General features: G+C 35.3%; 1 protein-coding gene across 2 annotated transcripts in view; it reads left to right on the forward strand.

Moving 5' to 3' along the window:
- Nucleotides 1–15,120, forward strand: part of LOC149807649 (pumilio homolog 3-like) — an 85,836-nt gene that overhangs the window by 58,800 nt on the left and 11,916 nt on the right. Inside the window, exons 14-17 of one of the 2 annotated variants that reach the window (XM_089969141.1) lie at nucleotides 2,657–2,799; nucleotides 4,407–4,552; nucleotides 7,518–7,679; nucleotides 11,191–11,284. In XM_089969141.1, coding sequence (XP_089825267.1) covers nucleotides 2,657–2,799; nucleotides 4,407–4,552; nucleotides 7,518–7,679; nucleotides 11,191–11,284 — 545 coding nt within the window. The remainder of the gene's footprint in view (nucleotides 1–2,656; nucleotides 2,800–4,406; nucleotides 4,553–7,517; nucleotides 7,680–11,190; nucleotides 11,285–15,120) is intronic. The other variant, XM_089969142.1, reaches the window with a different exon arrangement.

Consider the following 15,120-nt stretch of genomic DNA (forward strand, 5'->3'; position numbering starts at 1 on the left):
TCCGCCATTAAACATTGATATTCATTCATGCTTTTGCACTCAGTGTGCCATAGCAGGGACGATGTGAGGAAGAATGTCGGTTGCAAAAAACACGTAGAAGTTGGGAAAATTAAGAATTCGCAGATTTCAGCTCTGGAATATTTTAAACCATTGGTGGAAGACCCGCAGGCTACCAACGCTTAAGCATTATTTGTGAGTTTTCTTGTGTCGAACACAATCTACCTTTATCAGCTAGAGACCATGCTAAACATTTGTTCTGACATATGTTCCCGGACTCGAAAATCGCTTCCAAATTTTCCTGTGGAAGAACCAAAAATGCTGCAGCTTCTGTGCATTCCTCACAGCAACAGTGACAGCGAAAGAGTATTTTCTTTAGTGAGGAAAAATAAGACAGACTTTAAGGCCTCCTTAGCTGCAGAAAATTTGTCAGCAATTTTAGTCCCCAAGATCAACCAGCAGGCAAGAAGTCGGAACTGTTTAGAAAACAAATTTACGATCAAGCAGTTGAGGAAGTTCAAGTCTGCCACAGTATGATGTCTTGATAAATAAATATTTCTCCATATATATAGTGTTTTATTTTTATTTTGCAAACTTGATATAGTGTAGTATTGACGGTCGGAGTAGTCAGAGTGGATGGAGTTATTGTCATAGTATTATTCACGAATTCGTGTCCAAATTCACGACTTTTTATCCCTATTTTCACTAATTATGAGCCTGGAAGGTTGGCAGCTATGCAATAGGGGTAGTCTCACAAAACAGTTTATACTGTATTAATAATTGAAGCATCAACATCAGTGGGATGCTTATTGAAATATTGTGATTGAAGCATGGCAATATGACATTAGCAAGTTGCCTAGTTACATTGGTTTGGTTTGAAGATAGTGCGTTCACTTTTAAATGCCAAGTGAAGCTGTTCTGTGTGCAAAACCCATCTTCCAAATCTAAAATGATAAGAAGAAAGCCCTTAAAAAGATTTGCCCAAAGATGATAATAATAGTCCCACTGTAGATTCCGAACAAATTCCTGATTTTGATTGTGAACAATTCTTACTGAATCTGCTGATTGTCAGTTAAAATCTATAAAGGAGAAAATATTTAATGTGAATGCTTAACAAAACCTTTATTGCTGCACAAGGCACTGGGCAAGGATACTATTTAACACTATTTAAAAATCATTGTGCTGACTGTGTAATACTTATGCTAGAGTCAATACACGTGTGACAAATTCATTACCTGAAACCAATCTAGCAATGATGGATAATTTATTTTAGAACCATAAGCATTTAAAATAACACAAAATACATAGGTTTAATATAAACTTTATTGTAAATATAAATAATCTTTGACATAATGGGGGCAAATCCTGTCACAGCACACTGCACCAGCGAGCTCTGAATTGTTTCTATAGGAATACCTCAGGAAGAGAGACTTGGGGGAGTTTGTAAGGTTGTGAAGAGTGTCCAACACCTGTATGTGGAGCCGCAAGGGGCTTATACGAGGTATATAGGGACTCTGATAACCGAAACTCAATAAGTCTGATCCTGAGGATTGCTATGATAACAAACATCAGCTGTACTCCATACATGCACTGTAGGAAGCGGGTATAAAGTATATGGGCATAATGGTTGAGTATGTTTAAGTACTGACACAAATTGGGGGTCAGAAGCAAAGCTGTAAATGCATGAAACTTGGCAATGGCCCCTGAATTGTTTCTATAATAATACCTCAGGAGGAGAGACTCGGGGGAGTTTGTGGGGTTGTGAAGAGTGTCCAACACCTGTATGTGGAGCCACAAGGGGCCAGTACGCGGTATATAAGGACACTGATAACCGAAACTCGATGAGTCTGATCCTGAGGATTACCATGATAATAACATTAGCTGATTTGACAAATGGCCCCTAGAACAGAGCTGAAACTGTCTGCCATGCAGAAAATGTCCCAAATAAACAACATGGTGGAAGGAGGGGAGGCGGGTGGTTCTTTCCGCAAATATGTTAAAAATTAAATGCAGCATCTGCACTGAAAGGAATGCATCTCTACAGGTGTATCAGTTATATGAATGATGCCTAACTGACACATTGTTTGATCACATGCTTCAACTCAGTCATCTGATTAGTTCAACATGACAACATATTTAAATTTAGTTACTAGCTTATTAATATATATTGGCTGCAATGACATCATGTCTGGGCAGAGAACCATAGTAGACAAAGAGGGGCCCAGCAAGGAGCCAGAAAAGGATGAACCGTGTATTACTTAAACTACATTTAACCAATTAAATTATAATTATTTTAATTTATTACTCTGTCATAAAGAATAAGTTCTTCATTTTGGATTATAAAATGACTTTGTTTCGTTCTTCACATATTTAAAAATCTAACACTTGAATAATGAGTATTTTAAGAATAATTTTGAGGTACATTTATTTTCTTATCATCAGGTACACAAGCTGAGTCCTGAAAAAAATGTTTTCGCCCATGTCAAATTCTTGGTATCCCCTACTTAAGATCATGATGGGCATTGGCCCCATCAGGTTGAATTAATCCTGTTGATTTTGTTCATAAATGGGATTGGGTGGTATTAGATTTATTGTGTTTATACAAAAGTACTTTTCATCCCTGGATATCACATGGTGTGAAATTTGCTCTAACTTCTAGGAAATGTTAAAATCCACACAAGTCATGTTTGCTGACCAGTATGGGAGAAAGGTCTTACTGTATGCACTAAGTCCCAGGGATCCCTTGCATTTTCACCCAGACATCGTACGTGTGCTTCAGGAAGGGGACAAGAATGCCACCAGGTAAAATAGCTGCAGTGAAAGATGACTTTATGGATCAGCAGCTTAAATTTCATCATAATTTCTTTTTCTTAAATGTAAACTTGCATTGTTTTTCCAAAATGGTTGATTTGTATTTTAATCTTATTTATAGCAGATTGTGTTTTTATAAATGAAATGGTTAAATAGCAGTAAATTGTATGAGTATTTTATATTTGTTGAGGTGATTAATGTTTGAAGTTTACATTTTAGAAAATATTTAATCTTGCAATATTGGAGACCATGTATTATTTTGGATTGACGCTTCAGAATATGTGAAGTATACAGTATTTTACTTGAAACTGGTTCAGTTTTAACCTTTGATTTATTTTTATTTAAAAAAAAACAATATCTTAACTGATGCCAGGTCACCAGAATTCTTTTATTTACTTTTATCAGGTTACAGGCCTTGTACATATTAACCAACATGAACAATAGTTTTCAAGTTGAATGTATCAGTTTATTTTGTCTCTACTGTCTAACAGTAGTTATCAGGTTGAATGTATCGGTTTATTTTGTCTCTACTGTCTAACAGTAGTTATCAGGTTGAATGTATCAGTTTATTTTGCCGTGGCTGTCTAACAGTAGTTACTAGGTTGAATGTATCAATTCATTTTGTCTCATCTAACAATAGTTATTAGGTTGAATGTATCAGTTCATTTTGTCTCAGCTGTCTAGGAATAGTTATTAGGTTGAATATAGCAATTCATTTTGTCTCACTTGTGAATGACGGACACAGATATTTTTCTGTCAGCAGCAGTCATGTAATTGTCAGTGTTATGAAATTTTTGCAGGAATTGTTTTGCAAGTTATGTTTTCAATGTCATTTGCTTTATTTAAAGATTGACTGTTTATTTTTTTTAATGCAACAAAGTATAAACCAAAATGGCTTTGAAAACTGTATAAACTATGAAGTAGATGTTAATTTTTAGTCATTAAAATATATTTTACTTGTAGCATTAGCAAAGATATCTCATTTATTTGAAGAAAAAAACAGTCCAGTATTTGGTTCATAATTAAAATCTTGCATAAGAAGTCTGAGTATGAGTGATCCTATATTCTAAATATATAGATTCTCATTGAGTATTGAATACCAAAAAGTGCTGCAGGTGAGTATGGCTTTTTTTAAAAAAATGGGTTCCTACAGAAATGAACCCCAAAAATTGAAAAGGCCTGGCCAATCAGATTGTTTTAAATTATCCTGACAAAATGAAAAATTTAATTATATAACTGTAGCTTTGGTATAATATTGCTCTGTGCCTTAAGTTTATTCCCCGGTATGCTTGGATGTCTAGCCAACAGAAAGCTGTCATAATAACACCATTTCTGGATGAGACGTACCATCTGTACTCACCAAGTCGGTTCAAACTGCAGTTATCAAAGATCCTAATCTGTTGTAGCATAATGCACATGCAGATCAGGGTCTGTTGTTTATTCTACTGTTTACTCCTAATTGCACAGACCCAGATCTGCCAACACATTATGTGATGGCAGATCTGTGTCTGTGCAGTTTGCAGTTGGTCCTGTTTTATAAGCGAGTGTATATATGTGTATTCTTTTATTCACATTTACAAGACTTTGTTCAATTTCAGTAAAAAAGAGAAGTCTGTCAGAGAGCGAGAGCTACTCGAGTTTTTTTCACAGCCACTTTTGCAATATGTTGTGGACAATGCCCGTGATTTGGTGTTGAATAATTCCTCTCTACTCCTAGTCCTGAGCATCATCACGCATGCCTTAGGTAAATATATTTACAGCAGAATAAATTAATGAAGCTACTTGTGTGAGATATTATCATAGTTGATCCACATTATACATGTAAAATTTACACGCACACACAGCATTTGAATAAAGAAAAGTAGTAAAAGTGAAAAATATACTAATTTGTCTGTTTGTCCATCAAGCTTGGATCTGTTTTGAATCTAGATAGTTTCATACACACTTTAAAGGGCATTCATCTCCCATTTCTGGTTATTTTAATGTCTTTGTAGAAGCTTAAATTAACTGGCATGGTATGTCTCTAATCCTGTCCATATCGGCTTGAATTGGCTGGCATGGTATGTCTCTAATCCTGTCCATATTGGCTTGAATTGGCTGGCATGGTATGTCTCTAATCCTACCCATATTGGCTTGGATTAGCTGGCATGGTATGTCTCTAATCCTGTCCATATCCACTTGAATTGGAAGGCATGGTATGTCTCTAATCCTACCCATAGTGGCATGGATTGGCTGGGATGGTATGTCTCTAATCCTGCCCATAGTGGCTTGGATTGGCTGGCATGGTTGTCAGTAATCCTGCCCATTTCATTTTTAATTTGCTGTTATGATATATCTCTAATCGACTGCTCCAGTGGCCTAGTGGTTAGAGCATCCACCTCGGAAGCAGGAGGTCGTGGGTTAATACCAAAGACTTACAGAAATGGTACATGTCTGCGGCATGATGCCCCAGTGCTAGACATCACTAAACTGCCACACTGCAGACATCATAGCGATATGACTGAAAAATTGTTAAAGCTACATTAAGAATCCCAATCACAGACACACATATCTCTATTTCTGCCTTTATTGGACTGGATTGGCTGTTATGATGTCTTTTTTCCTGTCCTTATTGGAGTGGATTGATTGTTATGGTATTTCTCTAATCCTGCCCATTTTGGCCTTCAGTAGCTGGCATTGTATTTCTTTAAACCTGTTCTTGTCAGCCTTTATTGGCTGGCAAGAGATATCTTCCAGCAGGCATTGTGCTCTGATTGCCTCAGTACTAAAAACAAGTGATCATATGCAGTGAAACACTACTCAGTTAAATTAAGATCCGTCTATTTTTGGATAAACACTCATTTGGGATCCAATAATTGAGCAGAATGTATTGGAAATGGCCATTTTCGGGTTACAGTATATCATAAGGCCACCTCACTATTTTGATGTACACATTAAATGCTGTAATTTTATAAATTCATTGGCTCATGAAATTGATCAAGTATTTTGATTATTTTATGCCCATCATAAGGCAGAACATATTTTGTTGTCGTGTTATCTGTCCATTTGTCACTTTTTTACCAGTTTTGTTTCCACACAATAACTCATGGTGTCCACCATCTACAGTTACCGAACTGGTGCATTGCTTGCACAAAGGGTAAAGAAGAATCACCCTATCATTTTCAATGTCAAAAACTCGAAATGTCATGGTCACTTCTACTGAAAGTAGAAAAAAGGTTTCTGCACTATAGCTTGTGTTTTTTACTATCTACATTTACAAAACTTTCTGGATGGCTTGCGTATGGGGAATAAATAACCAAGCCAGTTTGGAAAATCAAGAGGTCAAAGATCAAGGTCAGTGACTGAAGTGCATTGTTTCTGCATCATCCACAGTTACTTAACTTTGTGGCTGACTTGTACTTTGTGTAAGGAAGAATCCTATAGACTTTTTGATAAGTAAGTCAAAGATCAAAGTCATTGTGACTGCAAGAATTAATAAAAGTTTCTGCAGAATAACATTAGTTTTGTATCACATACCTGGACCAAATGTTGTTAAAGGTTTCTAAATGCAGTAAGGAAGAAGAACAATTGGGTTTAAAATTTCCAAGGTTGTTGTGACCAAAAGGAGAAGAAAAAAAATGGTTTCCTCACAATAGCACCAGTTCAACATCACAGACCTTGACAAAACTTTTGGGATAGCATACATTTGGGGTAAGGAAGAAGCTTATCGATTTCAGGGTCTAAAGGTCCAAGGTCAGGTTACTATAATTGAAGGAAGGAATACAAGTGGTTTCTGCACAAAGGTCCATAAAACGTGGAGCAGGCATATAATGCATTGCTTGTCATACTTATTTTTGTCTCTGCTGATGAAGTTGCAGCTGAGATGGGTAGACCATGTCACCAGGATGTCAGACAAGTGATATCAAAGATTTATTGTACTCTTCAACATTGACCCCAAGTCTTCAGATCATGTATGGTATTGCTTCACCTTGCTGAGTCTCATCCATTTGGAACTCCTCACCTTGCTGAGTCTCATTCATTTGGAACTCCTCACCTTGTTGAGTCTTGTCCATTTGGAACTCCTCACCTTGCTGAGTCTCATCCATTTGGAACTATGGGATTGCTCCACCATGCTGGGTCTCATCCATATGGAACTCCTCACCTTGCTGAGTCTCATCCATTTGGAACTATGGGATTGTTCCACCTTGCTGAGTCTCATCCATTTGGAACCACAGACTTTGAACAGAAAAGAATTGTAGAGCAGAGCAATAGCACCAGAAGTGGAAATCTCAGAAATGCAGCATGTCTTCTTTTGATCAAGCAAATACATGCATCATCTCCTGCCAAGTGTATCACAGATAGTTTAAAGCACAAATTTGCTCAATCAACCATTCACATACTCACAGAAACCAAACCAGTTTATAATGTCATGATCATCTTTGAACTCAAAGGATGAACAACTCTTCTTTCTTTTCGTGTAAATTTCTTTCATATTTTTTCTTATTATGGCAAATTTTGATAATGAAATGTGCTTCTCTTCAAATTGTTAAAAAGCGTGAAACGCTTAGGTGATAGTTGTTTATGATGACAATTTAAGCTTCTTAACAAGTTGTGTGCATGAAAACTGAGGATATATATGATGCATATCATATCAAGACGCATGTATTTTGATGATGTATCGTGACATCAGTGGCAGGAATTTGACTATTATACTGTGAAACTTTTTATAGGGGACCCCACAGCTGCTATGGAGGCAATTGCTAAGATTGCTGGGGAACCATTTGTTGCTGGGGACACAGAGAGCCCTCATATTGTGGAGAACCCTGCTGGTCACATGACATTAAAACGCCTGATACAGAATGATAAGGACAGAATGAAATTGGGAGCAGGAGGTGAGAATTTATCATGTCTCCAATAATACATCTTTGCTTGTAGCCAAAAATAAGCCAGCAATTTTGAAAAGGTATTAATTTGTCTGAATTCTTACTGAATGTACAAAATAGGAATAAATCCATTCCGATTTTACTGACTTGTGTCTAATGATTGGGACATTGATCCTATATAAACTCATGTACAAGTCCAGTCAAATTGTGAACAACATATACCCTGATCTGCCATTGCGTAATGTGCTGGCATATCAAGGTCTTTGTTGTTTGTTGTTTCTCATTACTTCCAACAAACTGCACAGACTCGTGTGCTACCACATTATTTGTGTCTCTGAAGTTTGCATTGCACTTGACTTGTACCCAAGTATATATGGTAATTTACATATAGCCTTATGTGTTAACCACTCTAACCATTTGGTTAGCATTTACTTTCTGCATTAAGCAGAATTTGTTTTCTCAAACTTAAAATTTGTATGAAGAAACTAAAATTTGGATAATACTGAAAATTTCTGTGCATATCATTTTAGTACATGTAGAATTGAAATGAAAATCCTGTATAGTGATTTCATTTATCCAAACACACATTTCCAACACTTTCTTATAGATTAAAGAGGAATCCGGTTATTTAATTACTCGAAAGAAAAAGAGGAAATCTGCACCCATATAATTGAGGGTTCAGTATACTTTAAATTCAGATTAAATATGTATGTATCACAAGAAAACAAAAGGTTCAGTGGATCCTATAGTATCTGCATTGTATCGTTTTATTTTCGGGGGTGGGGTGTAATTAAACAATCCAGTTCTGAAGTGAGCAATATCCATTTTTCTTCATAGTTTTTGGGCTAATCTGTCTGCATCCTTGTGTGAAGGGCTTTCAGTGTTTCACTATTTTTCAAATACCAAAACAGCTTATAGGATAGCCTGTTGTCAATTGCTCATCCATTCATCCATTTGAGGAAGTTGTTATAACTACTCCTAAACTACTTTGAGAATTACCATGAAACTTGACAAATTCATCCCAAGGTCTAGCAACAGGGTTCCCATGCTACCAGGAAATCTGGAAAAAGCTGGGAGCAATGATAATATTTTTCCCAACTCTGAAAAGTCCTTGAATTTTGCAAATATTGATGAAAGGAATTTTCTGCCACCACTTGAAGACAGAAACGATTAAATAATTGGTTTGTAACCAAACTAATCATGAGTTAAAGTTACTGAGTGCAGACCAGAAGATTTGGAGTTTGCAGTATGGATCATTTGGGTGCTGGCCAAAAACAAATGTGTATAATCATCCCAAATGCTCAGCAGATTCATCTAGTTGTCTGGTTATTTCAGACAACTCAATATTAGGATCTTTTCTTACATTAAAGATATGAAAACCAGTCTAGCATCACAGTAATCTAACATGGTGGTGGCAAATGGTGAGTACCAGATCAGGTTTCATCTATGCTGTAGTTTAGTCTTGACTGCCAGTGGATTAAGGACATAATGATTAAAATACTTGCAAAATATGAGAAAATAAATCATTTTCCTATTGATTTCATTCAGGTATGACTTGATATAACACGTTCAAGTTTGCTGGCCCACTGGTAAGCAGCTATAATATGCCACTACCGAATGGTGGCGGCAGATTTAAATTTTTTGATTGGCAGTTGGCTGTGACCCCACACCTGAACACAGGAGGCTCGTATCACTGCTTACAATTTACCTATCAGTCGTGCAGGTAAATTGTAACCAACCTTACGAGCCCCTGTGCACCCCAACATTAATGTTCAATATGAAAAATGTGGTTTGAATTTTCAGAGGGAAACCCAGATTAGAAAATGGACTGCCATTAATTATCAGTCAAATTTGTAGTTTAAAATGTATAATCTCTTGAGCTAAACTTTGGTGCTAAACTATTACACCATTACATGTGGCGTGAAGTATTGGTTTCAGATCTTAAACAGGTATCAGGAGAAATGTACACATGCCATTCATTACATTTTTGGAATAACCATTCACCACATTACATATTACGCTAGAATGTATATGGATTGTGCCTTTTTGGTACATTAAAAAATAAAATAAAAATAAAGCAATAAAAAGTTGTTTTGTTTTGTTTGATTTTTCATTTTTATTATCATCTCTTTCATTCCACTTGTATAAATTTGATAATATTTGTACAGTGGTGTCTGCTGCATAACAATAGCTAAAAAGTACTTTCCTTATCTGCTGTTTATAGCAACTGTATATGACCCATTTCCAGGACAACAGACGTGTTTCCTTAGATATGAACTTTGCCTCACAGATTTTCATTTTATTGATAAGATAGTTAATATGTGCTGTACTTTTAAAGAAAATGGCACCAGATGTTAAGTGAAATGCATTATGGTGTGGGTTGTGGATGTTATATGTTAAAAGAGATGGATCTTTTCAAACTTAAAAACATGTCAGATCAGAAAAAAGGACAAGTCAGCACTGCTTTAAAAACTGTAAAAGAAGTATACAATAGTAATGTAATGCTGCACTCTGAGCACCTGACCTCATTGCAATTTCCGGTTCCCAATCATTTAGTGAAAGTTACACATGCAGAATAGTTATTAAGCACTGAATATGAATAATTTTTCAGTATACTTTGTGTTTGTATTCTGGTTCTAATCCATATGGATTTTGTTTTTGTGATGAGAATTTTGACCAACTGCAGAACCAGGTTAATAGTAAAAAGGTAGCTTATTCATATGTGCTGTAATTTAGAATATAAAGATTACACTTTTTACAACAAACTTTGCCACTTATAATAGCAATAATTACACTTATACCTTGCAGGGGGTTGGCAAGTATGCATCTACCTCAGTGTTCATTGGGGTTATGTATTAAAAGTGCTATGAAAACCACCACCATTTTGACCACCATGTTGGCCGTTTTCAACATCGTATTATTACTTAAGAATAGCGGAGATGTTTTCATCACACTGCAAGTAAAAGGAAGAAATAGTCTTATTTTGGATTTCTATAAACAATTTTTAGCCAGTAGGAAATCAAGATTATACTGACCCAAACCCTTGGCAAACTTTTCTTGTGTTTGGCAGATGGCAGACAGGTAAAAAATCTCAGGCCACCTTGGACCTCTTGTTCTGTGACACACCACAACAGTGACAGAGCATCCAATTTCCATGAACATATTTCTGGTTTATCCTGTTCTCTTGTGCTGTTTAAATTGTATCATAGTGTTTATATGGCAGTAGGACTGATCACTCTAAATGAAGATTTAAAATAGTGTGATGTATTTATCTGGCACATAAGTCCATACTGGTTCCCTGTTGACTTTTCTCTACAAGCAAGACAATGTGAAAAACATTGGAATCATTCTAAATAACATGTAGCTCTAGCGTTTATTTGCCTATCACAATAGTACCAACATTATTATACTTAATACTAAATAATTCAAGGATAAATGGGTAATCAAAGTTTTAATGCATTTATTATCAAACCTGTTTGTACATCATTTTGTGACATTTTCTTGCATTTTTATGTTACAGCAGTGTTGTTCTCTGAAGTTCTTTTGAGGAATCTTGGGGAAGGCTCCTTGAAATCTTGGGCAGCATGTAACAGGGGATGCTTCACTCTAGTCTTGTAAGTAAATGTCATTATTTTTTTAGGTGTATTTTAAGTTTTCATTTTGTTTTCTCTTTATTACATAGATTGCTTATGAAAATCCTGCAAGGACCAATTACAGCATTCATCTGACCTGAATTTAACTTCAGGCAGTTGTTTTGATCATTCTTCCCAAAAGGTCCAATCTAAATATACAGTATCATATTTTGTATATCATTCTGATAGGTATATAGGGTATTTTGTATGGTTCTCTCTAGATTATATGGATTTTAGTAGCATAAAAGTTGAAAATGAAAGCATGTTTTTGTTAGAGAACATTTTTATTGACATTGGAATCATGATCACAGTCACTAGAAAATAAGTAATTTTATTAAAGCTTTTTCATTTGCTTTTATTCTTAAATCCTTGGATGAATTTTCTTCATAATAGGATGAATCATTGTGAATCCTAATCTGTGTCATATGATATTTGACTAGAGGTCAGCCATAGGAAAGATACATTTAAGGTTTGGGGGTTTTTTTCCATTAGAATTGGCAGGTTACAAATTAGGTTGATATGATGAAACATAATTACCTTGTGCCTAAAAATTATCCTCTTAGGAGGTGCCTTAAAACCTACGAAGTTTATAACATGGCAGATAAGTTTTAATATGTAGAGCAAACTGAAGGCAATGTTTCTGTGGCAGAATCACCTAACAGCCCACTAGAAAGTCACTCAGTTTATACAACTCAGTATACAACAGAGTTACCTAACAGCCCACTAGAAAGTCACTCAGTTATACAACTGAAAGGGTGGTTACAATGTCACCTCCCTACAAGTGGAAATCAAAGTAAATTTATATTGGTTATTTCAATACTTTAGGCTACCATCCTATAATACATATAAAAAGGTCATGTACTGGAGCTCAATGCACTTCTTATAGTATAACTGTCCAATATAAGTATAGGTTTTTTCTAGCTAATAAGCTGTGGAGTTTAAGATGAAATCAAGCTATAGAATTTTTCTAAAGATGGACGGGCACACAACATTTAACATTTTTTCTCTAATATCTTAATAAATTAAGAAAGACATGTATAGTGTTCATCATGAACTAATCGTAAATTATTTCTGAAACAGAAGTTACGAATAACTCAAAGAAACGGTGTCACCCTCATATCTACCCGCCTCAATATTAAGGTTTGGCTAGAACATCTAAATATAGAAGAGTCCAGAGTAATATAAAATGGTAATACATTTCATAGATACAGACATGTTGCCATGGCATAGGTGCTTTACGAAATGTGCACAGTTTGTACAAATTCATGCACTAGGAGAGCATTGGTGCACAAGAACTCCTGCAAATTAGTTTAAAGTCACACATGAAAATGTACTCCGTGCAGTATAGAATATTTATCTGACTGTGAATTCTTAACGTGTTTGTCATGACATAAGTTATGCCAGTAGAGGTATCATAGTGCTTGTTGCAACATCTGTCTTTTTTTTTCAGATAGGCAACTGTTAACACATCTGAGTCCTTCAGCCTGACATGCATTGTTATTAAACTTAATTAGATTGACACATTGGGCCCTGTAACAAGCATTATGTCATAATTAAACCTCTGCATTAGAGAAGTTTTGCAAATGCATGTTTATAATATGTGTCATCTAGATAACCCAAAATTGCTGATTCCAGTCAGGTTTTATCTTTCAAATGATGATTTCATTGGGCAAATACTGCTGATGATTGAGACGATGACAATGATTTTTAAAGTTTTGAAGGATATCAGATTATTGTAGCTTGGAAAGTGTTAATGGAGATACCAGTGAGTGATTTTGAGTTTGAAATTGACATTAAATATGAATCCAATTTGCATGCTGGATGGACAGAAATAGATGTCATGCCATTCAGCCCCCACTTTTGGCAGTATTTTGAATGTAAATGTAGAAAAGAGTAGTATTTTGGAATTAAATGTAGAAAAGGCAGAATACCAAGCCTAATTAAGATACAGACAGTTTAGAAGTTGAGTGCAATTTTCATTTTTGAAACAATTTAGCCCTGCAGGATAATGTGCTACAAAACTATATAGCCTTATACTAGGAGTAAATAAGAATGAAAGAGTGAAATTAAAAAAATAAAGATATTTGTTTGATCAAAATACCTCTGTCTGAGCAAACAGGTTGTGGCATTGATGGACTTAAACCCTAATACACTATTATGGAACAGATAGTAAATCTGGCATAGTAGTCAGTTAAACACTGATGTAAGAAAGTGAAACTTGGCAGAACTTATGTTGGTGAAAAATCTCATTCTCGAGCAGAGGTATTCAAAAGATAATACTTGCAAGCTCTGGAAAATTGTACATAACAGCCATTAAGAACAGTTTCCCAGCCAATTCAAGCAGGCTAAACTATCTATGTATATGCTCCTTAAGACAGCCGACTGTGTAAAGAGAGTTCTTAGCATAGAACAACATAAGAAACAAATTAAGCTGAGAAACAATATGTTAATGCTTATACAACTAGAGGCAACATCTTTTTAAGAGTTTTAACTTTGGTATAGAAACAAGAAAGCAGGAACACTGATGGATATTGAAGTATTAGGTAAACAGTGAGCTATGGCTGGTTCCACCTCCCCATCCCTCTCCTTTTTTCTACTCACCTCTTATTTAAGTGACAAGAGGGGAGCTTTCAGTTTTAGATTAAATCCTGGCAGCATCTCTGTGGATATTTCTCAACATTCCATAATGATGTATTCTTTATAATACATAGAGTGATTTTGTAGACTGATTTACCTTTCCATGCCAATTCTGATACATACAATCTTATTATTGCCTGAATAGTTTTAAATAACATATATTTCTTTGCAGGATAAAAATTCAATTAATCTTCAGGAATGCCTACATCATGGCTTTATGAATTTAATTATATACGTGTACTTTTAAGATTTTCTGAGAACAGTTTTTCTTCTAAATAATTAATACTATGATTGTCATTAACAAACTACTTCATGTAGTTTCGATTTCACTAGTCATATTAAAATTGAACGGAAAGCTCAGTGAAATGTACAAACAGAGGTAGATGCATATAAGTTAAAAAGATAAAATGTAAGAATAAAATGAATGAAAGAATGAAAAATAAATGAATGCAACTTTGAAAAATAGAGACAAATAGGAGAACTGCAAACTTCATGAATTTACTTATAAATGATGATAAACCAGAGGACAATAAAAGACCATAACTTTTTTAAAAATGGACATCATAAATTTTACTGAAATCAGGATTAGAAATACAAGATGTAAATTAGGACAATGAGCAACATGTTACTACTGAGTGTTTTTTTTATTAGATTAGATAATACAGATTATCGTCTTATCTGATAAATCACTAAACTCTACAAATTATAGGACTTAAAGACTTTAAAACAAGTCTTTATTTGTTTTATCTACTAAATCTGTTAATATTTTATCTTTGAGTGCTATTTTGTACACATTGATAAGAGCACAGGCAACATTGTTCACAGGGTACAAGATATAGTTCATCATAAGCAAGAGTTTAATATGTTGCAGGTTGTGGGTAAGTGCCTGTCTTGTGAATGGGATGTATCAGCCCTCTTAACCCCTTCCTCATTGTACCATCTTCGTTATGTTCCCATTTAACCATCATGGGATGTGGGGACTCCTTTTACCAGGTAGTGAGTTCATCTTCCCCCTCCTCCCCTGACATTTTGGATATCCCTACCATGGTTTCAAGGTATGGCAGATGTGACAGGATAACGACCTACTTGGTGGTCTTAAGATTCATCTAACAAAACAGGCAGGTCACCATCTTAAAGACAGTTGAAAAGATCCATCTCAACTGCTTGTGTCAGGTCCCTTC

This window comes from Sinohyriopsis cumingii, chromosome 1 (genome assembly GCF_028554795.1).
Source record: "Sinohyriopsis cumingii isolate HCF-2022 chromosome 1, ASM2855479v2, whole genome shotgun sequence".
NCBI classification, from domain to species: Eukaryota; Metazoa; Mollusca; class Bivalvia; order Unionida; family Unionidae; genus Sinohyriopsis; species Sinohyriopsis cumingii.